Genomic DNA, 26,613 nt, shown 5'->3' with positions numbered 1-26,613 from the left:
TGGAACGCGTGCCCGTCTCCCCCCTCAGAAACCTCTAGTCTTTCATCAACTCTGGCCCAACTGTTCTTTTGCGTAGCTGAGTGGTCGTTATGTAAGAGGCTTCTGCAGCTTACACAGGGCGTAATTATGCCTTCAACAGTGCACGTTGAAGAGCACCAGATGGTTAAATTTTCCAAAACCCTCCTCCGCAGCGTCCCGCAAAGTCATACCATGGTTCTGGAACGTAAAACCCCGGATAATATTTAAAGTATACCTTTGAGATTCTTTGTACATATTACACACCACTTCTTATAGCCATTTGTGTCGACGAATTGCTAAGAAAAAACAAAATACATTTTTTGCTCTTGATGAATAGGATGTCCAACCCAATAAATGTGTCTTCATTTAGGTTCATGTTGCAGTTTACTGGTGCAGATAACCACTATTCTGAAGGCGTGTGCTATCACGTTCGATAAGTCTCTCGCAGCTGGGATCACGGTAGGTCCTATCATATAGCTATAAATTTTTACTGAAAATGAACGTGAGCGGGTATAATATATTCACGCTGTATTTCTAGCCTGTGATTCAGCTATATTCGAAGAAACACAAAGCATAACTGAATCCAGGATAAATCAGCTCGTAAGCGCAATTTAGTTTATACATATATTATTGAAAAAGGATAAAGCAATTTATTATCGGAATATTTTTGTTGCAATAGAATATTGAGTGCTCCTAAATCATGTTCTGCCAATTTAACGAATATACAGGCAGTTCTTTACAGGTGACGCCCGACAGAGTTACGGAAGGCAAGAAAGGGAGAACGAGTGCTATAGCTCTATCACAAAAATTTGTCATCTTCCGTAGTCTTATAATAAGTACACTGCGTTCTAAAACATTTACGCTACGGTGGACATAGGCAGCTGGAGCGTTTCAGTCTGTGAAATTAAGCGAAGCTTCTGTGAGGTGGTTAAATCTACAGCCTAATGCGATCAGTACCATTCCATATGTCGTTGTAGGTGAAGGCTGTCCTCGCACAATCTCCATCTTGGTCCACTCTGTATTTAAATACTTATATCTGCTATGCCGTCTTTGTTTCTGCCGCATCTCTAATCCCTGAAAATTTTGACGTTACAGTTTATGCAAGGGCTCGCACTGGTGTGTTAGCGCAATGTTGTCACGAGAACAGAAGGAACAGTCAACTGAATAATAGTAATACTATTAATACTACGTAATATAGTAATACCATAGTAATACTAGATTTGCACGTAACAATAACGTCCTTTTGCCTAAGGTACGTACTAATTATGGTAAACCAACTGGTGAATTTTCATTTATAGCATTTTGGAACACAATACCAGCTGTTATTAAAAATGCCAGAAACTTGCATCACTATAGGAAAAAACTAAAATCACACATTATGCATGCTTAGTTTTACTGTTTCTTACCATAGCGCTACCTTGTTTGAATGTACACATGTTATGTATTACAGCCTTTTGTATTCTTTTTCGGTTAAAATCTTCACAGTAATTGATTTATTTTATGTTTGTTTTCCTTTAGTGTATATATATATATATATATATATATATATATATATATATATATATATATATATATTTATATATATATATATATATATATATATAAATATATATATATATATATATATATATATATATATATATATATATATATATATATATATATATATATATATATATATATATGTGTGTTTATATTGTCGCAACGTGCAAAGAACAGGACACAAGGCTTCCTTTCGACGTTAACAGCAAGGCTCTATTGGCACACAAAAACAAAGCGCAACTGCAGACGCGCAGCGTCGTCTTCCTCCTTTTGTGTTTACGGCTAATAACAGTGACATTAGCCGCCCTCTCCAGAAGGCATCGTCCCGGTGCTTCGTCATCATGGCGGAAGGTTTTGTAGTCACTGGCTGCCCACGGGTTCATTCGGACAAATAAGGTTTCAATCGAACCACGCGCACAACTTCTGGTGCATGTGTTTGACGTCTTGAACAATGTGGACTGTCGGGAATCACCTCATAGTTAACATCACTCCACATCAACGACGGGTGGCTGCCGCATAATTAATAGATCGCCGGGCTGGTAGTGATTTGGGATGGGAAAATGCTTGCCTGATTTCCTGCCGCACAACTTCTCGAACTGAAGTCATCACCCGTTCTTGCGGAGTCACAAGGAAGTTGCGGATCTCCTCATGAACAACCTCGCGAATAAGCTCACGAAGAGAACCGTCACTGCCGGCCGTAAGAGCAGAGACGCTGATGGAGACACCGTTTGGTCGGTCGTAATAGCGACACCATTGCTGCAGTGCGCGCCCGATAGCTGTAGCCTCTTTGATGAATTCCGCAAGGGTCATCGGTGGATTGCGGTGAAGGCCGGCAAACAGCTGTTCTTTGACGCCTCGCATCAGATGGCGGAGTTTCTTGGCTTCAGGCATATCAAAGTCAGCCCGTCCAAATAGGTACGTCATGTCCTCCGCAAACATGGCGACACTTTCATTCGGTTTCTGCACACGAGACTCGATGAGTTGCTGAGCAAAGTCACGGCGATCGTTGTTTGCGAAGGTGCTGAGAATCTGGCGGCGAAATTCATTCCATGAAGACAGCGTTGCTTCGTGGTTCTCATACTACGTACGAGCGCTGCCTGCTAAAGCAAAGTAAGCGCGTGAACGCTTTAGCTCTGTGGTCCAGCGGTTTGGCTTAGTGACTCGCTCATACTGGGCTATTCAGTCCTCAACGTCTTCATACGCCTCACCATGGAATGTTTCCGGAATCTGAGGCTGCTCAAAAGTCATCTGGGAAGCACCTGCAGTTGCCATTTCTCCAGGCGGAGTGCTATGCAGGGAAAGTTCCAGGGGAATCGCCTCAGGACTAAGGCCTCACTGTCGGCGACTGTAGTGGTGGGCAGAAGTATCCACTGAAGGGATGGGTTGCGGTGTCGGACTTGAAGTGCCGGGCAGCGGAGGAGTCCCGAGTATCAGTCGTAAAAGTCCAGCACCTCCACCAGTGTCACAACGTGCAAAGAACAGGACACAAGGCTTCCTTTCGAGCCCCGCCGTGGTGGTCTAGTGGCTAAGGTACTCGGCTGTGACCCGCAGGTCGCGGGTTCAAATCCCGGCTGCAGCGGCTGCATTTCCGATGGAGGCGGAAATGTTGTAGGCCCCTGTGCTCAGATTTGAGTGCACGTTAAAGAACACCAGGTGGTCGAAATTTCCGGAGTCCTCCACTACGACGTCTCTCATAATCATATGGTGGTTTTGGGACGTTAAACCCCACAAATCAATCAATCAAGGCTTTCTTTCGACGTTAACAGCAAGGCTCTATTGGCACACAAAAACAAAGCGCAAGAGCAGACGCGCAACGTCGTCTTCCTCGAAAACGCCAGAGACCACCACACGTGATGCTGGCTTCTTCCTCCTTTTGTGCTTACGGCTATTACCCGTGACAATATATATATATATATATATATATATATATATATATATTGATGTTCTGCTGCAATTATGCTCAGTTTATAATTTTGATTATTGCTCATTTTGCCTCTAACATTGTTTTACCACAATTTGCTCTTAACGGGAGGTCCCGATACTGTCTTCGACTTTGGGACCTACTTTTGTATATTAAACACATGTCACATTCTTGTATTCGTATCAAGAAAAAATCTGAAAGTCTGAAATCTGAAATCTGACATTTTTTGAGGCGCGAAACGGCAAGCAAAGCGGATGCAGCAAAAAAAGTTATTGGTTCCATTGATTGCTACAGGTCAGGTTGGTTGCTATTTTTTCCACTAATTTAAAATATCATGCGCATCAACAAATTAGGTAGTCGAATGATCGGGCTAGAATACCAAGGTTAAGTTCCAATGGCCGACGCCTAATTGTCTTAATTACTGCCCGTGAGGTTAGGAATAAAAACAATAACATCAGCCTAAGTTACTGAAGGCACGGAAGGTTGCTTAAAATGTTTGACTTCAGAATGCTGACAAATAGGTCCCCTGTTACACTCTAAGTCAAGTACTCGATAATGAGCTGCATAAAGGCGGGGTGCTCCTACCTACTGAATGAAATCCTGTTTGCAGGAGCCTCAGCGACATAGAAATCGTGACTATTTTCTAGCGGCCGCATCAAGCGAGAGAACTGAACGTGTAAAAAGCGATGCTGCGTGACATGACAGATTTTTTTTATAACAAAAACTCGGAGGGCGCCAGTGCACCGGGAGCGTGCATGGGAGCGGGGGGAGAATTCATGGGAAGAAATGGAACAGTCGCAGTGCTGGTTGGCCTGCCGTGTCTGCCATGTGGCAGCGCGACGCCAAAGGCTCACTGGCGTGGAGGCATGGTGCGCTCACACGCGTTCACCTTGACCCTCAAGGTGTCATACTTTGTAAGGTATCTTGTGATGATCATTTCCGAATAGATTAGCAGCGTCAGTCACGTGTGCGTGTTTTGTGTTGGCAGCTTGACTGTGTTCTCGACGCTGGATGTGAACCACACTTTGCGATGGCAAAAGAACTACCCGTATTGCGAAGCGAGCTCGTTTGTTTCGCCTTGGGGATCTCCGCTACAGGAGAATGCGCATACTGTACGCTCAGCACAGTTCAAAACCCCCGAACGATCGTCGCTCAGGTGCTTGCAGGTGTAGTTTTGCACTGAACGTTGCTTGAAAAGAACAATGAAAATAAAGAAAAGAGAAGGCAAATAGCCACTCATATATAGCACTGTTATGAGGTGCCTCATGCGCATGTGAAAGTTAGTGTAAGGGCATTGCTTTCATGATTCATGCGGCTAGTTATCGACGCGCGAGCACGCTTTGTTGAGGGTGTTTTGTGCGCTACGACTGCTTGTGTAAAGTAGGCAGGCAGGTGACCTGTTTTCAGAAACTAAATCCTCGAGCGAAAGGCACTGTTTATCAACCCACCATTCCGTCACTAAGCCGAGCTTTCCTTTTATGTCTCGTTTCTCATATTCGGCTTGTTTGCGTTTATCGATACTGTCGTCTTGTGCTCAATATTTACGTATGGCCAAACCGCGCGCCCCAGTTTTCCAACTTTTGCTTATTATAAGGGGTTTAACGTCCCAAAACAAGCAAATTATGGGAAACGCCTTGCGGAGGGCTCCGAAAATTTCGACCACCGGGAGTTCCTTAACGTGCACTTCAATTTGACCACAAGGGCCGACAGCATTTTTACCTCCATCGAAAATACAGCCGCTGCAGCCGTAATTCCATCCCACGACCAGCGGGTAAGAAGCCGAGTACCTCAGCTATTAAACCACGGTGGTGGGGCGTTTTCCAGCTTTTGCAGTAGATACCGAAGTGAGCTACCATGGACGTCCTTGTTCCACCACCCGAAGCCATGCACGTAAAACGTACTGAAAATTTTATTGAATGAATAGTTTAAACTGTCAAGTGCCTGCATAGCTTTTTGCTGAGCACAAAAACAACACCAAAGCAACCTTTTGGTTAGAGAGAGTCGTCATGAGTTCCTTTTTATACCTTGTCATCATCATCATCAGCATCATCATCCTGACTACGTCCCTGCAGGACAGAGACCTCTTCCATGTTCCGCCAATCCGCAAACTTCTAAATCTCATCTGCCCACCTAACCTTCTGTCTCCCCCTAACCTGCTTGCCTTCTCAGAAATCCAGTCAGTTACCCTTAATGACCAGCGGTTATCCTGTCTACGCGCTACGTGGCCGACCCATGCCCATTTCCTCTTCTTGATTTCAACTATGATATCCTCAACCCCCGTTTGTTCCCTAATCCACTCTGCTCTGTTCTTGTCTCAAAAGGTTACACCTACCATTTCCCTTTCCATTGCTCGCTGCGTCGTCCTGAATTTTAGCTGAACCCTCTTTGTAATTCTTCTCCGTAGCTAAGTACCGGCAAGATGAAGCAGTTATATACGTTCCTTTTGAGGGGTACTGCCAATCTACTTCGAACATGTGTAAATAATTGTAATTTAAGGTGTTCTTTCAATAAAATTTTCAATGGAACGCCTGTGCTTATTTGCTTTCACTCTTAGTCCTCACTCAATCGGTGCAGTTGAACCAGGTAGGGCCAGGCGAGTAAACGTGCCTAAGAGGGCTAACTTTTAATAGTATGGGCTACATGCATCCTATGATGTGTTTTACTCTGTTAAATACATTTATACATTCTTGTAGTTTTATACAGTTATGGTAATTGCACGTCCAGTGAGTTCTGCCAGAGGGATCATTAGGGTAAGATTAAGTATTAATCAGGACAAAAATTATTCAGGCCATACACATTTCATAACTGGCAGCAGCAGGGTGGCATGCGGCTCACATACATGTTTTAAGTGCACCTTGTTAGGTTTAGCTCGACGGTAGTGAAGAAATAACAAGAAACGTTAGGTTTTGCGATGACATTCGCAGAGTTTTGTATAAATACATAGTAACAAATACGAACGATCCACATTGTTTTTACTCGTATGTTAAATATGTACGTTTTTAAGATCTAGCCCCTGGTTTAATTTATTTTGTACAAGTTGCAGAATGTTTTGCTTATCAACGAATTAAACTTCTTATGAAAACACCTTCCATAAAGCCATGGTCAGCAGCGCACACTGGCCATCATCTATTGCTCTTTTCCCTTGACTTAAGACATGGTAAAAGAACATGAACCAGCCGACCTGTGCAGTTTATTTTGCCATGTTTTATTTTCAACGTATTGCAAGAAGGACTGTTTGCCCTTCACTCACCGAAAGCAAAACTCAACTTGAAATCTCGTGACGCAGCATCCCATTTTTTTTTTCTTTTATTTTGTGTTTTTAAAGGAATATTGCAGTTATAACGTCAAGCGAGAGTTTTCAGTTAAACATTTATTCTGATGAATGCTGAAAGCCCAATGGACTTCTTTGTTTGATATACTTTTCAAGAAGACACTTCTTGTGAAGTAGCAAGAGGCATTTTCGCAAGAGAAAAGATGTACGCTGGGAACGCATTCCTGCAGTAACTTATGGCACACTTTAATTCAAGATATACTCTCCCTGCATTGGGGCAAGCACTGAGATGTGCAGTCCAGTATTGCTCGTTCGATTTCAATAAAACCAAACATTTTCTTTCTTTTATCAGTTGTAGAGGTATGATTTTTGTAAAGCACACAACAGAGTTCGTGTGCATGCGCAACAGATTCTGAAACGCTGGCCTATATGTTGATACTCATGCCCACAAAATAGGTTGAACAAAGTATTTAATTTTTGTAAGCATTGCAAAAAAGAAAGAAATGGAACGCAGCGGGGCAGATAATGATAAATATTGAAAATAGGTGGGTTGCTGTTTTATTAGTGGTTGCGTAATTTCATGATGAACTTGAACATAGAGTACAGTTGCAGAAGTCAGCAGGAAATCGTATGCCACCAAATTTGGCTCACTTTTTTTTAATATTAGCTACAGTTTTCATATTTCTGCATGACATTTGTAACACAGAACTATTGTCAAGCCAACATGTGTGCTGCTGTGGAAAAAATGTACCAGCTATAGAAATCCCCATTTTCTAAAAGACAACTGTTTTCTTGAGGCATGCAGTAACATTAAAGGTTTTCAGGTTGGTTCTGTATCAATCTCTTTTTCCCCGACTGCACGAAGACGTTTGCGAAAGAGATGTGCAGAAGCATTTACTACTTATTTGAAGAAAGATCTACTTGTCCGTTGCTAATTTGTGTACGCCATACTCGCTCGGTCTTAGCGCACACATCAGTATTCACTTTAACAACGGTGGGATGCTGATTGAAGGTAAGGGTACCCACTCGACATACATAAAATCAGTTAAACACTGCAAATGAGCAAAACCACCCTATCGTGAAATAGCAAATAAAAATGCTAATTGTGGAGATGGATTATCATCGACCCCCTAGAAAGTGCCGCCTCGTTCAGCTCGCGATAGTTCACGCTCTCGAAATACAGATGTTAGAGTTGGCACACTAAGCGAAAGAGCATAGCATTCTGACAGCTGAGAATGAGCTGCTGTCATTGACATTCGTGTATGTCTCCACACAAATTCGCGAAATCAATAACAGAACACGCACGTGCAACCAACATACGTAGGTTCGGAGAGAGATAGCCTCGTCGCGCTATTATTCGTGAAATATTGGTGACCGAAACACCCGTGGGTCATGGAAAAGCACTGAAACGACGCACGAACACACGATAATCGTTCTTGAGGAACGGAACTCCACTAACCGAAGTCTGAGCCGAAAGCGCTCACCACGGTCGTGTCGAGTCCACGAAGCCCCGCAAACTCTTCACTGACCAAATATCTGCTCAAGCACTTGAATATCACGCACGCAAAAAAAAAAAAAATAGCAGCCCGCCTCCCCGAAAAAAATTGAAAGAAAATGCGAATGCCTTTCTTGCGCCGAGAGTACATGGCGTAGTAATTTTAATGGCGTAAATTATGACGAGACAAAGATTTGTACCCTAACCATTTGTTTACACTTTCATCATCATCGAACGGTTAATTCTGAGGAGCGCTCTTCACTCAATATATATATACGCACAAGCGAGGGTACGGGAGAGTGAGGCGCAGGAAAGAGAAATAGTGAATGGCGAGAGGAGTGGCGAAGATACACTTCTCCTGCCCTGCCTCTAAACCCGTGGGAGCTCCACCGAGCTCCCGCAATACGAGCCATATCCCAAAAAAATTCATTCGCGTTTAAAAAAATGAACGTTCCGACAACGTTTTGCAGACAACTTGGTAGGTGTATACCCCGCGCTGTGGTGCAATGGATAAAGCATCAGTTTGCAGTGCATGTGGTCCTGGGTTTTATTTTAGTGCTGGGTGTGATTTGCATATAAATGACTCCGATATAGATAATTGTGACATTGTTGTTCTTTTGATGACTCGTAGTGATAATATCCGCAGAAAAACTAAGCTACGAAAGCGTTAAAAGTGCTTTTTTTTCGCAACCTGTTAGTGCCAGGCTGCGTACGCGGGCGTCACGCGTAACCTCAGGCCGCCCCTAGCCAGGAAAAACTTCACTAAAGTCCCCGCTAATCTTTGTCCGGCATATTATTAAGGGCACTTAGAGTATGGCCGCTTTTATAGGACATGGCTACGGAGCCGCGTAACGAACCCACTAGAAGCCACACCAATTCGACTGAATTTCGTGCCTGCTGGCGAGTATTCTAGCCGATATTTGACTGAGAGTGTAACTAACAACAAAGGATATATGGCCAACATGTTATTTTAAACAGTGCCAGGGATGATACCCAAAAGAACTTTACAGACCTAAAAGAAAAATATACTATATCAGCCATAAAAATACTGCTACGTGCTGCCTGAATTTTTTATATATAGGAAAAAAGAAGAAGTTTGTACTAGTCACGTGAAGCTTAAGAAACAGCGAAGCCATTCGATCATAGGAGCTTAACGTGACATCCTTGGCCGATGCTGAGTCTTTCTGCGGCGTAGACCGAGTATAGTCGAACCACAGCCTATCAGAGACCATGCAATCATGTTCAACCTTCAGCGCCATAAATAACGTGTCTAGTGTGTACTAACGTGTACAGAGTTTAATAACAAGTATAGAGTGTAACGTGTGCAGGAGGACGAAAACGCCCATGCTCTGATTGCGCGAGAGCCTGTGCCACCTTTGCCAGCTTTTTCGTACGTCCCTTTTCCGTTGCGACCTCGTTGCGACTTCCCTGGTTAAATAAACCTCATCACTCGTGCAAAACTGGTTGTGGCAGAATTGCGAGCCTTTTGTTGCTCGTACTCGGCTCGCGCGGAGGTTGCGTGGACGGCCTCCGTCAGTGGGTGTGGCTGATGAGAAGCGGCGCGGCATTTTATGGGCGAAGCTCCTTAGGGCGTGGGCTGTGCGTCCCCTGTAGCCTGTATGTAGCCACCTCTAGTTTAGTTCTTGCAGTGTTCACTAGATGGCGGTACCGTCCCCTGTATGTAGCCACCTGTAGTTTAGTTCTTGCAGTGTTCACTAGATGGCGGTACCGTCTCCTGTATGTAGCCACCTCTCGTTTAGTTCTTGTAGTGTTTACTAGATGGTGGTACTTGTAGCTGATGATGAAAAGATGCAAGATGTTATAAGCTAGAAAGCGGTACTTGTAGTTGATGAAAGACGCGAGATCTTATAAAATAGGAATGATGTCACATATGGCGCGTGTCATTGGTTGAAGGCAATCGTTCGATTTAGTGCGGCGACGTACGCTAGGGGGAGCGATGTAATAAAATCGAGTGGGCAAAATGTACAGAGGATTCATGGTTTACCAGGTTTACATCCGGAGCTTCGCCCACTCATCATCATTCACTTCGTGGATATGGCGGAATTTTTTTCCTGAAGCTTTAGGAGCCTCGCTTATTAAAAAGCAAGAAAGAAACCAGGCAAGTTAGGCTACTCTAGAGCAGGCTATTCTAACAATACGTTAATATTATGGAAGAAACACAGAAAAAAATGAAGAAATAGAATCAGTAAAAGAACAATAAAGCAGAAAACTAATAAGAGACACTATTGCCTTGAAGACTCAGCAAGGTCTAAGGTCATAGTCTAGTAAATGCACTCTCAGAAAAATGGGGTAGTACTTGCTAACTTTGGGGTAGTAATAGTTTGTCACACATGTTACAACCCTGGTAGTAGGCGCAGTTAGTTACGGTGAGGGTGGTAATAGTTACTACCTCCGCTGTTACTACCAGCAGTTAGTAACTGTTTCTACCCTAGCCGTTACTACCCATAGGTAGTAACTTTCAGAGGTTTCAAAAAAAGTAGTAACCGATGCTACCTAGTTCATTACTTTTGGCATATTTCTCCACTGCTAATGTTGGCTAATCAATGCCTTATTACTAGACAAAGTCGGGTAAGAAGCGTGGTGTGCCATGAATATAGACCAAACAGGTTCACTATTTTTCACGTATACATGCAGTAAGAAGTAAGTGTGGGGTATATATTGTCCCTACTTCGCAGGGGCATGTCTGGCACAGAGGAGCACTTGCGTTTCAGGAGGAATTATAAGAAATATAAACCTATAGCACTACATTGTACTACTTGGTTACGTGTGTTTGGGAATGTAGCACAAGCCCTTTAATTAGCCTTACTTATAAAACATTATATGTTATCTTTATCTATTATAAAATGGCCACAAAAAGGCATTATGTACAGTGGCCGGAACAAGGTACCGAACTCATTCTCAGTGCATTTGAATGCTTCACACGACTAATATATCAGCGTTTAAAAGGTAATATTTGTTTTGGGGGTTTGGCGTGCCAAAACAATGATGATATATGGAGACACGCCACAGTGGAATAAATCTGACTGTCCTCGAGGCTAATTGTGAACATCTGGTTATTTTGATTTGCCGGACTTGTTAATGTTTGGTGTAATTTACTAAGCTTGCTTTAATTGTCTATTACTGCGCGTGTAGCACTTGATTATGGTTAGTTAACTGGTACTTCTTCGTTTAGACAATATCAGAATGAGGTTTACATATCTTGGTTAAGTAATTTAGAACGAGATGTATTTTCTTGATCTTTGTGTACCTTCTGCGTTATTTTTCCGTTTAATGATAACGCGTTAAGACGATACCTCTCATAAATGAGCAGAGTCGCATTCACACACTATTTTGGATTACATATTGAAAAGCCGGGTAGAAAAGAGGTAGTAACGGAGCAAGAAAGGTAGTAACGGCTGCAGTTACTACATCTTTCATTTCATTTACTAACTGCTTACTAACGTAGGTAGTAAAAAGGTCGTAAAATGTTAGTAATGGTAGCAGCTAGTAACTGTTTACTACCGTAGGTAGTAAACAGGCAGCAAAAGAGTAGTAACAGTCAAACAAAGGTAGTAACTGCTGCAGTTACTACCTATTCGCTTACAGTTGCTACCTTTTTACTAACTTTCTTTTAAGAGTGTGGAGGGTGGCCACGGATATTTCCGCGGATGGGGTCCGTATACGGACAGTTCTCTATGCACTTTTGTATTAAAGGACTATGAGGTACATTATTAGGAAAGCTTTATGAAAGGAAGTAATTAGAGAACAAAAACAGTTAACTGAACTTGTATCCTCTAAAGTAAGGCGAAGAGAAGTTGGTTCAGGTAACCTGCTAGGATAAACGCTAACGAAGAGACTCACCATATAGCGCGCAATTTCACGCACCGTGCTGTCGCGGACAGCCATGCTCGTAACGAGGTCGACATTTATAAAGATTCGTTGCGTACTTTGAACGACATTGTTTCCAATTACCGTCTAGCCAGCAAAAAATTCCAACCTAGTTGTAGTAACCCTGGTCCATTGATTGATATGTGGGGTTTAACGTCCCAAAACCACCGTATGATTATGAGAGACGCCGTAGTGGAGGGCTCCAGAAATTTCGACAGCCTGGAGTTTGTTAACCTGCACCCAAATCTGAGCACACGGGCCTACAACATTTCCGCCTCCATCGGAAATGCAGCCGCCACAGCCGGGTTTCAATCCTGCGACCTGCGGGTCAGCAGCCGAGTACCTTAGCCACTAGACCACCGTGGCGGGGCAGTAACGTATATAGGTCCAGAGCAACGTTACCTGGTTCGATTCATGTTGGTCCAGAGGGCCCACATAGCGCCAGAGCTTCGACTTCGACTCTTATTCTGAGCGAAGCTACCGGCTTGATAGGAGAGGGGGGAGTGCTATGGCTTTTCTAATTATCAGTTTCTTACGACTCAAGTAAATTGATTGTCATGTCTGTAGTATTCTTTCTCGCAATAACAGAGAAACATTTTCGGGTTATGCCCTTTATGAACTACGTTCAGACAGCCACAATTGCGAATGAAGCACCTGAGTCTTTGAGCCAACGTCCTTCAAGATTACGGACCTTGACAGCGATGTACCAGCTGGTAGGCACATGAAGAACGAAGTGACAACGCCACTCACGCCATATGCCAACATCTCCTGCGGTTGAAGAAGAAAATGTGTCGGCAAAACATGTTCACAATTCAGAATTTTTTCAAAGCAAAAGGAAACTTACTGACACAAATGACTGTGCGATTGTCTTAGGCTTTTTTTCATTTCTTCACTAAAGAAATCTGACCGTCCTTGCAAGTTGCTCTCTCGCTTATTCCTCCATCCCCCTAGGTTTTCACAAAGCGCCTCACAAAATAATTCAAACGGTTTACGTTGTCAAATAACTTGCATTAGAGGGAACCATTCTTATGTACTGCAGATATGGAAGTTATAGGCACTGTTGGTGCTTATATGCGCCTTCAGAAGTTCATCATAGCATTTTGTGTAACAAAAATAACTCTCAACAGCAGTGGAAATCCCACGTGCTTTCTTTAAATTCACTTTCCAGCAATAATTTACTTGATTAGCAAACGAAGGCGATAATCACATTCCCACTTCTTACTATTTACCTTTGGAAAGGTGTAGTGGCCTGGTAATTGTGAACCACTTGAGAAATTTTTCAGAAGGCCAAAATAAGGTGCGAGCTAATCAGGTATTCGTGAAAAAGCGATGTGAAGTGTGTAAGACGAAATTTGTGTGAAGAAGAAAAACAAAACGCAGCAAACATTTTTTTTTCGTTTTTTTCTTCTTTTGAGTTGAAGTCATCCGGAGTCAAGTGCTGCGGCTACAAATGTCATGTTGCGGTGTGCATTGTATGTGTAGTTTTGTGCGCTTACTGCAGTTTTACTGTTCTGCGAGAAGTTTTGCAAAGTCGCCCATTTTTTTATTTTGTTTAATCGATCCGTGAGATATGGCAGCTGCATTGCCACGTCCAGCAGTGAAATGAACCTATCTCTTCGTGTCCGCGTTCATGAAACATTGAAAAAGTTGGCATGTGCTTACCAAGATTACGACTTGTAAACAAAAGTTTCTTCTCTTCCAAAGATTCACATGTTTTATTTATAATGTGTGCACATACACACAGTGACAATTTTTCTTGCCGCTCTGGTGATGTAGCTTTAACGAAACTTATCAATGCAAGTGAAAATGCGTTAAAAATATTTAAAGTACGACCTCAGAGACGAACACGCTCACAGTAATGGTCTCGAAGGCTGTGTGATTTTTCCACGAAAGTGATCGATTCACGCAAACAACACGTCAAAAAAATTAAAGTATAGCCTCAGAGAGGAGCACGCTCACAGAGGTGGTCTTGGAGGCTGTGTAATTTTTCTAACCACGAGGAAATGGCCTGTGAGATCACCGTTTCTGTGGTCCCCCATCACTGATGTGGCAGTTTCCCAACGCCCGCTTGGTATGCTGTAAGCCCAAACCAGCCGCAGGGGCCTATCGAACTGTTCTTTTTAAATGTTTGATATATTACTCCATGTGTCGAGTTGGCACGATGTTTTGAAACACCTACCTGACTGGTGTTGGTCTTGAGCCGTCGTTTTCGTCCGAACAGTTCCGCTATTGTGTACGTACCAACGAAATGGACAATAGCGATGGCTGCAGCATCAGGTAACAGTGAAACCCAGTGGTTCATGGATGGCACAGTCGGCAAGGGAAACCTAGATTGTGTGCCACTATTAATGCAGGTTTGTCCCTGATCTGCCGTTGACATTTAAGCAGCTTATAAATAATTTTGCACTCAAGTAACTGCCATAGAGTAAGCGTCCACTTTCTTTGCACTCAAGTAACTGCCGTATAGTAACCGTTCGCCCTATTTCCAATAAAGTAATCGCTGCCTGTTTATCACTCAAGTATTTGCCGTGCAGAAAAAGCCCACTCCCGTTGCAGTCAAGGAACTGTTATATAGTAATCGCCCGCCACCTCTGCACTCAATAACTACCATACAGTGAGCGCCCTCTCCCTTTGCGCTCAAGTAATTGCGGTATATAAACGTCCACCCCCTCTGCACTATTGTGACTTCCTTATAGTAAGTAGACACTTTCTTTGCACTCAAGTATCTGCCATATAGTAAGCGCCCATCCCATTTTCGCTCAAGTAACTGCCATTCCCTTTGCACTCTATTATATGCCGTAAAAAAAGATCACGCCCCTTTTGCACTCAATTAACTGAGGCATAGATAGCACACGCTCCCTTTTCACTCAAGTTCCAGATGCCCCCTTTGCACTCAAGTAACTACCATATCGTAAGCGCCCATCCCCTTTGCACTTAAGTAACTGCGGTATATCAAACGACCCATGCTCATTGTATGAAAGTAACTGATGCACCCTTTGCACTCAAGTAACTACCACGTAGTAGCACCCAACCCCTTTGCACTAATGTAACTGATGCTCCTTTGCACAAAACTAGCGACCGTATAGGAAGTGTTCATACCGTTTGCACGCATGTCTCTGCAGCCCCCTTCGCACTCAAGTAACTACCATTTAGTAAGCGCCCACCTCCTTTGCACTGAAATAGCAGCTGGCCCCTTTACATTCAAGTAAGTCACGTATAGTAAGCGGACAGCCCATTTGCACTCTAGAAACTGCTGCCCCCTTTGCACTTAAGTAGCTGCAGTATTGCAGTATAGTGAGCACCCGCCCCCTTTGCACTAAAGCGGGCACTATAGTAGGCATTTTGCCCTATAGTAGGCATTTGCGTCCTTTGAACTCAAGTAACGGCCGTATAGTAAGTGATCGCCCAATTTAGCGCTCAAGTAATGGCGTAGTGAGCGCACGCCCCTTCCCTGCACCGAGAAGTTGGGAGCAAAAGGGGGACACTCTCGCGTTGTCTTCTAAGAGGGTGGGAGACGTAAAGCAACCCCGCAAATTGACATAATAGGCAAGGAGTTGCTGCGACTCCGGAGGCAGAAAGGTGTAAAGACGGCTTCATACATTAATCTAAGAGGGAGGAGAAGGGGGGGGGGGGTACTGCGATGAACATTCGTTCTACATAAAGGAGAATCCGGCGCCTGCCTATGCTAGCTGCAGGCCTGGCGTGGAATCGCCGCAACTTTCGCCACCCTTCCTATAGAGCTAGCGAAGTGCTTCGATACTTGTGTAGACATTGGGAGTGAACTGACATATATTCTAAACGTCTGCTGTGCCTCACCATTTGCGTGGAGTGTCCTTGCGTAGGAAAAAAAAAACCCGCAAGAGCGTATAGCCTCAAAACTTTATGGCACCCCCCCTTCAAGTGATCTGCACTTAAATGAAGTTTACATTTTATGACAGCGAACACCAATTATCAGAAGGTTGCCGCGAAGAGTAGAGAAAACCGAAGTGCGAGCTGCAGCGTCAAACACAAGGTCAAGTTGAAAATATTGCGTTAAACATCTTCTCACAAAAGTTTTACGACACTGAGTAAAGAAAGGGATGTACATTCCTGCTGCCACAGTTTCTTCCCACCTGTCATATACAGAACACGCTTTTTCATGCGTGGGCGCCACGTGCCTGCCCGTTCATCAACCGATCCTTTAGAGAGCACTGCGCGTGCTGCGCGCTTTGTCTTTTATCGGCAACACTCACTTGTTGAACATCCGATGTAATCAAAGAACACTGCCAAGTTGTCTAAACTGGTAACTCACCCCGACGTGATGTGTCCAACCACTCTGACGTTATGTTTTTTGTGGAGATCGAGAAAATAAGAAGCAAGAGTGGCTGCCAGCACCTGGGTAAATGCAAACAAAGCAAACGTCGTCATGCTTCATGAAAAGTAGCAAATTGGGCTATTTGAAACATACTCATAACGATCAGCGCACAAAAAAGCACAAAGATCAGAAGAAGGCGTACAACACAGCGCCTGGGTCGTGCAATTGTGTTTCTTGTGCTTTTTTGTGCTTTGAGTGTGATGAGTCATGCTCGAATTTACTCATTAAATATGCTGCCACCTTATAGCGTGACTGTTTAGTAGACGCTATGATGATGTAGGGGATATGTCTACCGCACAGTACAGCGCTGCTAACTGTTTCTGTGGTCAAGAGAATTGTCGAGCTTTGTCTGTTTCAGATTCATGAAACGATTCATTTCACGTGTCTTTCCCTCAACTTCGGCTGTTAGCGTAAGAAGTCAGTAAGCAGACATAAGTAACTTGTACTCTTCACAGCATGTGAGATTACAGGTAGTTCTATGCCAATTTCAGTTTGTCCTACATCAACCGATACGGCGATACCTTGCGGAACATGGACACAACTGGAATGTTTATATTTGCCATTCTTAGAAAGCTCATTATTACTTGTGTAACTGCAGCGGTCCTGATCAAGCTACAACATTAAGTTTCTGGGCAATATGGGCAGCGTATCCTTGAGGCGACGACTTAAAAAAATTGCAGCAAGCGTTTCCCGAGTGCGTTTCTCTCAAAGTAAAAACATCAAATGTATTCCAAGTCTGGAACGCAATGCTGTCATTTTGCTTCGTGCATTATCTCTTTCAAAGGCCCCATGACCAGCCCGAATACGAATTAGTACCACCACATTCTAATTTCTTGAGTGCATATTATTAGCTCAAGTTAGAGATACAAACACTGTCTCAACAGCTGAAAATAAAAAGCGTGCAGAAGCTCTCTATGAAGTGACAAGGCGAAATGTTTAAGGCCGGTGTACTTATATTTAGGTAGGTAACAACAAAATGATTGAAACTTCCACAGTTTTCCAATACGGTGCCTCTCTAATAGTCACATTGTCTCGATCCAAAATGCTGCCCCCACCGGGATTCGATCCCGCGACCTGCGGGTAAGGAGCCGAGTTCCTTAGCCACTAGACCACCGTGGCGGGGCATAATAAATGATACAGCTTTCTGTACTTCAGAATAGGTATGGGTGAGTTTTTTTCGTACGCTGGGCTAATGTACGGACTGTTCCATCAGAAAGTTTAAGACATTGTTTTTATCTGAGAGCTAAGTTTTATGCGTAAAGGTTGTGAGCAGGAATTGTGGAAAAACGTGTAAACAGTGGTTTGGTGTGTGCTTTGTGGTGTACTTCAGATACGTGACGAATAGCTTTCTTTTGCAGTACATGTAGTCTACTTATGTTTGTATGTGTCGAGGTGCCCCCACACAAGAAAAGAGTAGCCCATTTGAAAAGAAAACAATGCATGATAGAGCTGTAGTTCAACATTACACAGTACCAGTAATTGTGATTTTCCCAGTAGACCTACGCTCTTCGACTTACAGCAAACGAGATGGTTGACATATGTATCCCACGACAAAGTTTTATGATAATACATTCCAAGAATGTGTACACTTTCAACATGAATTATATGGTATCATGCATCTGAAGTAACGCAGATGTTATGCAAAAGCGACGGGTACTTCTCTGTCACTTGCCGCCATGACTCACCAAAAGTAGATCCGATGGCAGGGGAACCGTTGTAAAGCGCCTCATTTTGCGAGCGATGACTCCTTTCGCCAGTAACAGCACCAAAAAGGATGCCAGCGAGAGGAGCGAAGTTGCAAGGTTGCCTTGCGGGATGCTCTTGGACGCATGGTACAACGTCTACAATTAGGCATAATAAAAAAAGAGAAAAAGATACTAATTACGTAGGCGTTAGCTAGAAGCGCAAAATAGGCCACTTAGCAGAGTTCATACCATTATCAACACTACCAACGTTACTATTGTGATCATGAGTATCATAAGGCCCTTGTGCAATACTGCTCAAGTATGCTAAAGAATAAACATACATAAAAAAGCGGGGGGCTGCAACTGTGATAATGGAAGTCAAAGCAGTAACATATAGGAAGGTACTAAAAGTGTATTGCAAGTACAATAAAACTAACATCAAAACGCACATCAAAACGCACATTAAAACCCCCAAAATAGGCCATACATAAATTCGTCACATATAATGGAAAACTAGGTATCAATAGTAAGAAAATTCAGTATTGTGGCGGCACAGCTGAGACAGCGGTACAAATAATATGCAGGACGCAGCACTGACTATCAATTGAATTCAATATTGGGAAACCATAGAATATATAGCAGGACAAATAAATATGAAAGAAAACGGCATAAAGATATTCAGTGAATCGGCTGGCCGGCTTTTTTATGACTTTCAGTGAGGGCTTACAAAAAGCGGCAAATGCAGACTTCATGAAAAAGTGAACGTTTCAAAAATGATGATAAAAAATAATTATGACACTGCAGTCCATGCGAAACTGATTAAAACCAAGAGAACCGAGCATTCATAAATATACAAAAACCTAGAACCAGTGTCTAACAAGAAAGGTTTCTATGCATATGATCAGGCATCGAAAGCGCAACCGTAGACAGTAAGACTGAAAACAAAGTCAAATAGAAGAGAAAAGCACGTGACAAACAACTTGGTGATGCCAAATAAAGCTGATATCAATAATGACAGTTTATGCTGACGTGTATATTCGTCATTCCGCCATCTGCGATGTTTCGCCAAAATGCTCGTGACACAACGAGCCCACCTAAGAACCCTTATCTCTTCCGACACCGGCATACTATCTTCCGACACCGGGATACGTTTTTATAATATCTTCTGACACAGGGATACGTTCGATTGCTGTATGCCAAGTTCAATTCTTTCATTGCATAAATGCTGTGGGATGAAAAGAGTTATTGAAATATTTAGTATAGCCTGAACACTTTGAAGGCAGAGAGCACTTGAGAGATGGTGCGAAGTTTGTTGTTATTTCTAGCTTTTCAAAGACGCATAAGCGAGGGAATTTTTGAACATGTGTTAATGATTGGCCATGTAATTATTTTATGATTATGGTCTTCAGGAGATAGTATTATTGGCAAGTATTAAACAGGGCTGTGTGATTATGGGCAGAATCATGTAGCTGAACAACGGGCGCCTGATGTGGTTGCCACATTGCCAAAGTCAGTCCCAGGTTAGCACAGGTAAATAGGTCATATGCTAGCTTACAAATCACAGCAGCGATGACGCTAGGGCCTGTCTTAGTAATAGCTGAATGTATTAGACAGGTGTAGCTTATAGCGCTAACGTTGTAGCAGTTGCTAAGAAAACAGCGTTACTGTGGCGAAACACGTTGCAGAGAGCGCATTTTTGTATGGCGAAATAGCGTTTACGTGCTGAAGCTGTGACGATGGCGCCTAGTAGCAGAACATGAATGCGCCAACAAGTTATAAAGAAAGAAAAAAAATATTCACCAGAAACGTCGCAGTCAGGGACATCGCAACTTTTTTTAGTGAAAATACAGGCACATAAAAAAAACGAACGCAGACCAAAATCCAACGACAAATGCTGCGTATGTGTTAACACGAATCGTATACTCAGTTAAGGAGCGTACGAAACGGGAAACAATCTTTGAAATTCCGACATTTCATCAGTGTATAGTCGGTTGTCGAAGCTTTCTGAAGGCAAATGAATATATTTAGCCGAGTTATTTAGTGCGAACATACTGAATACTTCAACAGCAACCCCAATTTCAACTCAAAGCGGGTGTCCTGTACAGTTGCTTCGTTTTCTTTTACATACACTACGCAAACAACGACAACATGGTAACGCTAAATCGGACTAATAGAGGACGTACAATAAATGCCATGGGTTTTTTAAAGCACCGTGCATGCTCATTACGAGTCCAGTATTCCACTGAACGTGCTATTCCGAGCTCACTAAACTGTAACCGTCTATTATTTGCTTATAAAAGCGGTAAACGCAAGGAGAGGAGAAAAGAAGACCACAAACAGAGCGCTGTATTTTGCAGCCAGATCGTGCATAAGCTCGTAAGCTGGACCATTTGGCAATACTTCATAATGTAACAGCACAAAAAGGGAAAAAAATGAGACCTGAAGTCAGAATAAACACCATATTTGGCGTTTTTGTCTCCTGTTTTCCAATATCGCCCTCTTTTGCGCTGTCACATCATCAGCAATACACTGGGTTTGTTTGGACCATGCAAGCTTTCTAATGATGATAACGGTGGTAATGAATAAATCAACAAAATAGAAAAGGGTTATTGGCCGCTGTGGTAGCTCAGGTGTTAGAGCATCGAATGCGTTATTCGAAAAGGGATATGATGAGTAAAAAGTAACACATCAGACATTGTTTCTGCGATAGGCACATAAACTGACATTTCAGTACGAAATTCTTGGCTCGAAGCAAATTAGGCACAACACATATCATGATCAATATCGACGTCAGTGTAATTATTATTGAGGTGCTGTAAGTTGGTTTCTGCACAGCAGAATTTTCCATGCGCAGGAATATAATTTGATAACGTGGTTGCTGCTTATCAATGGGAAACATGGTATTGACCACTGTATCGCGGAGTAAAAACTAGAACGAGAGAAGGCAGCTTACCAGAGGGGCGCCGAAGACGCCTTGCGTAGGTTTAGCTTCGGTGCCAAGCACTGAAGGCAGTTGACTGATGATCACGGCAAGAGAACAGCCCGAGAGGAAAGCCTCGCCCGTTATGGGTGAGATGATCACTGCCAATCGGTCCAGCCGTAGTAGCCACATCACAACCTTAAAGCACATAATGTATAAAATAATGGAGGACCCCTAAGCTTGGCTTTGAAAAGCAGATCACGATAGCATAATCTAGCGCCATGTGCATTGCCTTCTAAACTGTAGTCTGCTTTGGTTCGCGGTGTACGGTCCAGCAATGCCATAAGAATAGCAACCATTGTGCATGAAAAGCAAGTGTTCTATACCCCAGCTCTGTGCAGTGCATCGACTTCCGTTGGCAGTTTCAAGTATCAATGAATGCGTATACCACAAGCACACTTGTTAAGTGCCCACCACGCCGTCATTAGTCTTTTACGAATCAGCGAAAGGCCCACTACGCATCCACAGGGCAGCACGCGAACCTTCGGAGCTGTTCACTTAATTATTCTGCTGCTGGTGACTATCAAACATGGCTTAGCACGTTGCAGTGAGATAGGGAGGTTAAAACACCATCTCAGTGTTAAATTTATATATTTTGGCACTTGGTGCAATTCTACGCTTTTGCGACGCAATATATGATGCGTACTTCTTACATTACTTGACATCATTAGAGTTTTTTTTTTGTTTTTTTTCAGAGAACATTTAAAAAGTAACGTCGCTTTGTGGTAAAACGTCTTCTTGCAACTAGACGGCATGAGTTCAATGCTCAGTCGCACCGGAGAATTTTAACGTTTATTTTCTTTGTTTTCTCAATTTTTTAGTCAAGAACAAGATGATATCGATTCCAACGTCAAAATTTCCGCGAAACTGTCTGTTTAACGTTGTCGTTGTAAAAGAAGAAAACAAAAGAAGAAAAAGACAAACTCAATTCTACGCCAAATTTTTTTAACCAGGGCAGTTTATATATCTGGCGGGTTGTGTTGAGGGTAGGGGAGGAGGTGGGAGTTGTGTGTAAGGAAAGCTGCAACCCTATTCCAGAGAGTACTTCACCCCCTCATTAATTTCAATACACGACAACGCGAAGCCACATTGAGGTTCGACGAACAGTACAAAAATGCAGAAGCTCGCCAAAGGCAAGATAACGACAGATTCGCATGTTTTCTACACAAACCAAAAGCGAAGACTTGCATGTATAGAGAAGGAATATTTTTATTTAAAAAGATACCTTAGGAGAGTTGCCACTCCTTCACCATGACTTGAGGTGGTGCAGCAACTTAGGCCCTCGCGACGAGTGTTATAGCTCATCGTTCACGTTGGTGCGGGCTAACGCTCCTTATGAAACTCTAATCTGATCACCCATGATATTTGACGATGCAGTGAACACAGGACCTAATACCGAAGACGTGAACACGACGCAAACACAAGAGCTAGACTGATGGTCTTGCAGTCAATGGCTTGTGCTTGCGCTTGTTGCGCGCTTGATTGTGTGACTTGTGCGCTGTCTCGACTATGCCAAAGCACTTGGGTGTGTAAGGGGTTAGGGGGAAGGATTAGCTGGAAAAGCCTGCTGCTTCATCATGGTGGCTCGCGTTCGAGAACGCGTTGCATTGTTCAAGTGGGATGATGCGGTACGTACGTATATCCTGATTTGGAAACACATCTATGGGTGAACCAACAAGCTCGCGACGTGGTGAACACGCAAGGCCGATCTGTCCCTGACGTGAGAGTGGTCCGAAAATTGCTAGTACATGTTCAATAGACGCGGGTATTTCGCTGATGCGCGATGACGGAAAAAGTGTGTTGGGAACATCCGCTGAGCTTTCGTTTGGTGTCAAATGGTAGGGCTGCCACTTGGCGGATGAAAGTGAAGTGGTCGAGACCCGTGTACTATGCGATATTAGTGGACGGTGAAAAGCTCTAGATGGTCGAAATTCACGAGAGCGCCCGACTATGACTTGCCTTGTAATAATATTGACACGAGCATGTAGTGGGTTTCTGACTGTTGCGTGTCGAAGGATTTGGTCAGCAGAAAAGACGACGACGAACTCGCGCTGCTCGATCGAAGCTGTTCCGCTGTTTGCTACACTGTTAATTGCACCTATTTTATTACCGTGACAAACTGGTGGAGGTGCTCGGTACAATCCCAATTCGCTAGTTTTAACTCAAGCCGCTTCAAGCTTCTGCCACCATCTCATTAATTCCGGAGGAAAACCTCGCACTTCGCCTCAGCCGATGCTTGCTAAGACTACCTCCTGGATTTGGTCCCTTTGGCTCGTCAAGAATAATCACCACGACGACAAGTCAGACGCAGGAGAGCAACGTAGACCAACTCGCATCCACCCCAAGCGTCGTCTACACAGCACGCACCCCGAAGCCGTTTCATGGTGATGTATTTGAGGACGAAGATGACTGGCGGGACCACTTCGATTGGGTCGCTGCCGCCAACGAATGGAACGACACCAAGAAGCTTCGCTACGTCTATTTCGCACTTGAAGACTATGCTCTCCTCTGGTATTAGAACCATGAGCCGTCTATCACCAACTGGCAAGAATTTCAGTGACAGCTATGCCAGGCATTCAGAAATCCCGAAACGAAAGGCCGAGCAGGCTCTGCAGAGCTGGGTTCAGAAGCCAAATGAAAACGTGGCTATGTTTGTCGAAGACATGTCACGCTTGTTTAAGCGCGCTGACCCAGGGAAAGATGAAACAAAAAAAGTTCGACTCTTTTTGCGGGGTGTCAAAGAGCAACTTTTTGCTGGACTCATACGCAAGCCCCCAAACATTGTCGATAAGCTCATCGCGGAAGCTACTACCATAAAACGGGCACTTCAGCAACGCTGTTTACAGTACGACCGCCAAGCTTCTGTTGCCGCGGTGTCAGCTTTCACCTGCGGACAGGACTTATCAGCACTCCGCTAGCTTGTACGGAGCGTGGTCCGCGAGGAGCTCGAAAAAGTCCGTCCCACTTCTGCTTACCCAAGTGCGACGATTCTGGGATACATTATTTGCAATGAACTCAGTAATGGGACCCAATCATTGCTCCCAATGCGTGCGAAAGCTCCTGCTCTGTCTTACGCCGAAGCATTCAGGAGTCCTCAACCTTCTACCGGACGCCGTCTGCTCTCTACTTTCTCACCATCGCCCCGTCAATTCGCACCTGCAAATAACTTCGAGAGCACTTTCCAGTATGACGTTCCGCGTGAAGTCTCCCGTAAATCTGACGTATGGCGCCCCTCTGACAACAGGCCTCTTTGCTACCACTGCGGCGAAGCGGGCCATCTGTATCGCCAGTGGGCGTATCGCAGGATGGGCCTTCAGGGGTTTCACTCTAACGTGCGTCGACCCAGCAACGGGGAGCATCCTCGCGAGATTTAGCAATACCTAGCAGCGCAGCAGCCGTTTCCTCCTGCACAAAGCCACCGGCCACGCTCACCTTCTCCTCGGCTCCTCGGCTCGCCTAGTCGTTACGCCACGTTGTCTGGTGTACAAAACAGGTCCCCAAGTCCTGGCCCACGCCAGGAAAACTGAGGCCAGCGGCCTCGGGGGGCCGCTGTTGACTGAACTGAGAAAAATCCTACGCCACGACACATTGAAGCCGCCGATATTTCTGTCACAAAATTTTCTGAACGTGACGCAGCATTTTCCGCCGTTATTTCTGTGACCATCGACAATTACTCGACCACCGCACTCGTGGATACTGGCGCAGATTATTCCGTTATGAGTGATGACTTCGCGGCTGCTCTCCGAAAAGTGGTGACGCCGCGAAAAGGCCGGCCGCTTCGTACCGTGAGTAGTCATCGAGTGACGCCGGTTGGGAGGTGCACTGCCCGAGTACATATTGGCGCTTCGACCTTCATCGAGACTTTCGTAGTACTGCGGGAATGCTCCAGGCACGCCATCTTGGGATTAGACTTCCTTCGAGAATATAGGGCCAATATAAATCTACGAGAGTCGCTGGTGACGTTTTCACGCAACGAACATTCTCAGGATTGTGAATAGCGTATGATGGCGTTGCGTGTATCTGAAGATTCAGTGAGAGTACCGCCCCGTTCCAGTGTTCTGGTTAACGTGCTCAGTGACATCAACCAAACTGCTCTCGGAGTTGTAGAAGGCAATGTGTCAGTGCTCTTGCCACGTCAAGTATGCGTCGCCCGTGGTCTCATAAAATTGACACAAGAGCTTGCGAAAATTCTACAAACAAATTTCAGTCATGAATACCAGCACTTCATGAGGCAGTGTGCCATCGCTTACTTCGAAGAAATCGGAGACTCGAAAGCCAGGTCCTCACGACGACAAACAGTCTCCGGTTAAACTTGACGTGAACTGCGCACTGTCGAATTCACAGCAAGAGAGTCTTCGCTCCCTCATGCTTTCCTTCAAAGATTGCTTAGCCGCGACGTCCAAAATCAAACAGACACCCGTCGCAAAGCACAGAATCAGAACAGAGCCCAGGGAAAGGCCTATTCGACAACATGCTTATTGATTTCCCGCAGAGAACAAGACGCCATCTATGACAAAGTACAACAAATGCTTGCTGACGACATCATTCAGACATCTACAAGCCAATGGGCATCACCGGTTGTGTTGGTGAAAAAGAAAGACGGCACATTGCGTTTCTGTGTTGATTATCGCAAACTGAACACCATGATAAAGAAAGAAAATTATCCACTTCCTCGCATCGACAACTCCCTCGAGCGCCTTAGAAACACCCGATATTTGCCATCTATGGATCTACGCAGTGGCTATTGGCATATTGAGGTCGATGATCGTCCCCGGGAAAAGACCGCCTTCATTACTCCTGGTGAGCTCTTCGAATTCAGTGTGCTTTCTTTTGGACTGTGCTTTGCTCCCGCGACTTTTTAACGAATGATGGACGCTGTTTTGTCCGGTCTCAAGTGGCGATCGTGTCTTGTCTATTGAGAAGATGTCGTCGTTTTTCATCGACTTTCGAGCAGCACCTTCAGCGTCTTTGTGCAGTACTTGAGGCACTTCGAACAGCTGGCCTGTCGCTCAAGCCCGAAGAATGCCACTTCGGCTACGAGGAGCTCGGGTTTTGCGGCCATGTCGTCAACAATGACGGAATTTGCCCAGACCCCGAGAAAACACTGGCTGTCGCTGCCTTTCCAACTCCGACAAACAAACACGATGTACACCGTTTTCTGGGCCTTTGTGCGTACTATCGTCGCTTCGTTCCAAACTTTTCTAAAAGAGCAGAACCTTTAAACCAACTCACGAGAGACAACGTTGATTTTGAGTGGACCCCAGAACAACACAAAACTTCTTGTGAGCTATGATGACGCCTGGAGATTCGTCCTATCTTGGGTCATTTCGACAAAAATGCCGACACTGAATTGCATACAGATGCAAGTAATGTCTGCCTCGGAGCCGTCCTTGTGCAATGGCAGGATGGTATCGAGCGAGTCATCCCCTACGCTAGCCGTACGTTATCATCACCTGAAA

General features: G+C 44.2%; 1 protein-coding gene across 1 annotated transcript in view; it reads right to left on the bottom strand.

Moving 5' to 3' along the window:
- Positions 1-26,216, bottom strand: part of LOC142768370 (sulfate transporter-like) — an 83,022-nt gene extending 56,806 nt beyond the window's left edge. Inside the window, exons 1-6 of the mRNA XM_075870340.1 lie at positions 26,112-26,216; positions 21,128-21,292; positions 18,175-18,330; positions 16,427-16,509; positions 14,315-14,462; positions 2,170-2,589 (exon numbers count right to left, since the gene is read on the bottom strand). Of these exons, the coding sequence (XP_075726455.1) occupies positions 2,170-2,589; positions 14,315-14,462; positions 16,427-16,509; positions 18,175-18,330; positions 21,128-21,292; positions 26,112-26,216 (1,077 nt within the window). The remainder of the gene's footprint in view (positions 1-2,169; positions 2,590-14,314; positions 14,463-16,426; positions 16,510-18,174; positions 18,331-21,127; positions 21,293-26,111) is intronic.
- Positions 26,217-26,613: the final 397 nt, after the last annotated feature.

Source organism: Rhipicephalus microplus, chromosome 8, assembly GCF_043290135.1.
Source record: "Rhipicephalus microplus isolate Deutch F79 chromosome 8, USDA_Rmic, whole genome shotgun sequence".
Taxonomy (NCBI): Eukaryota; Metazoa; Arthropoda; class Arachnida; order Ixodida; family Ixodidae; genus Rhipicephalus; species Rhipicephalus microplus.
This window is presented reverse-complemented; position numbering and strand designations above follow the sequence as displayed.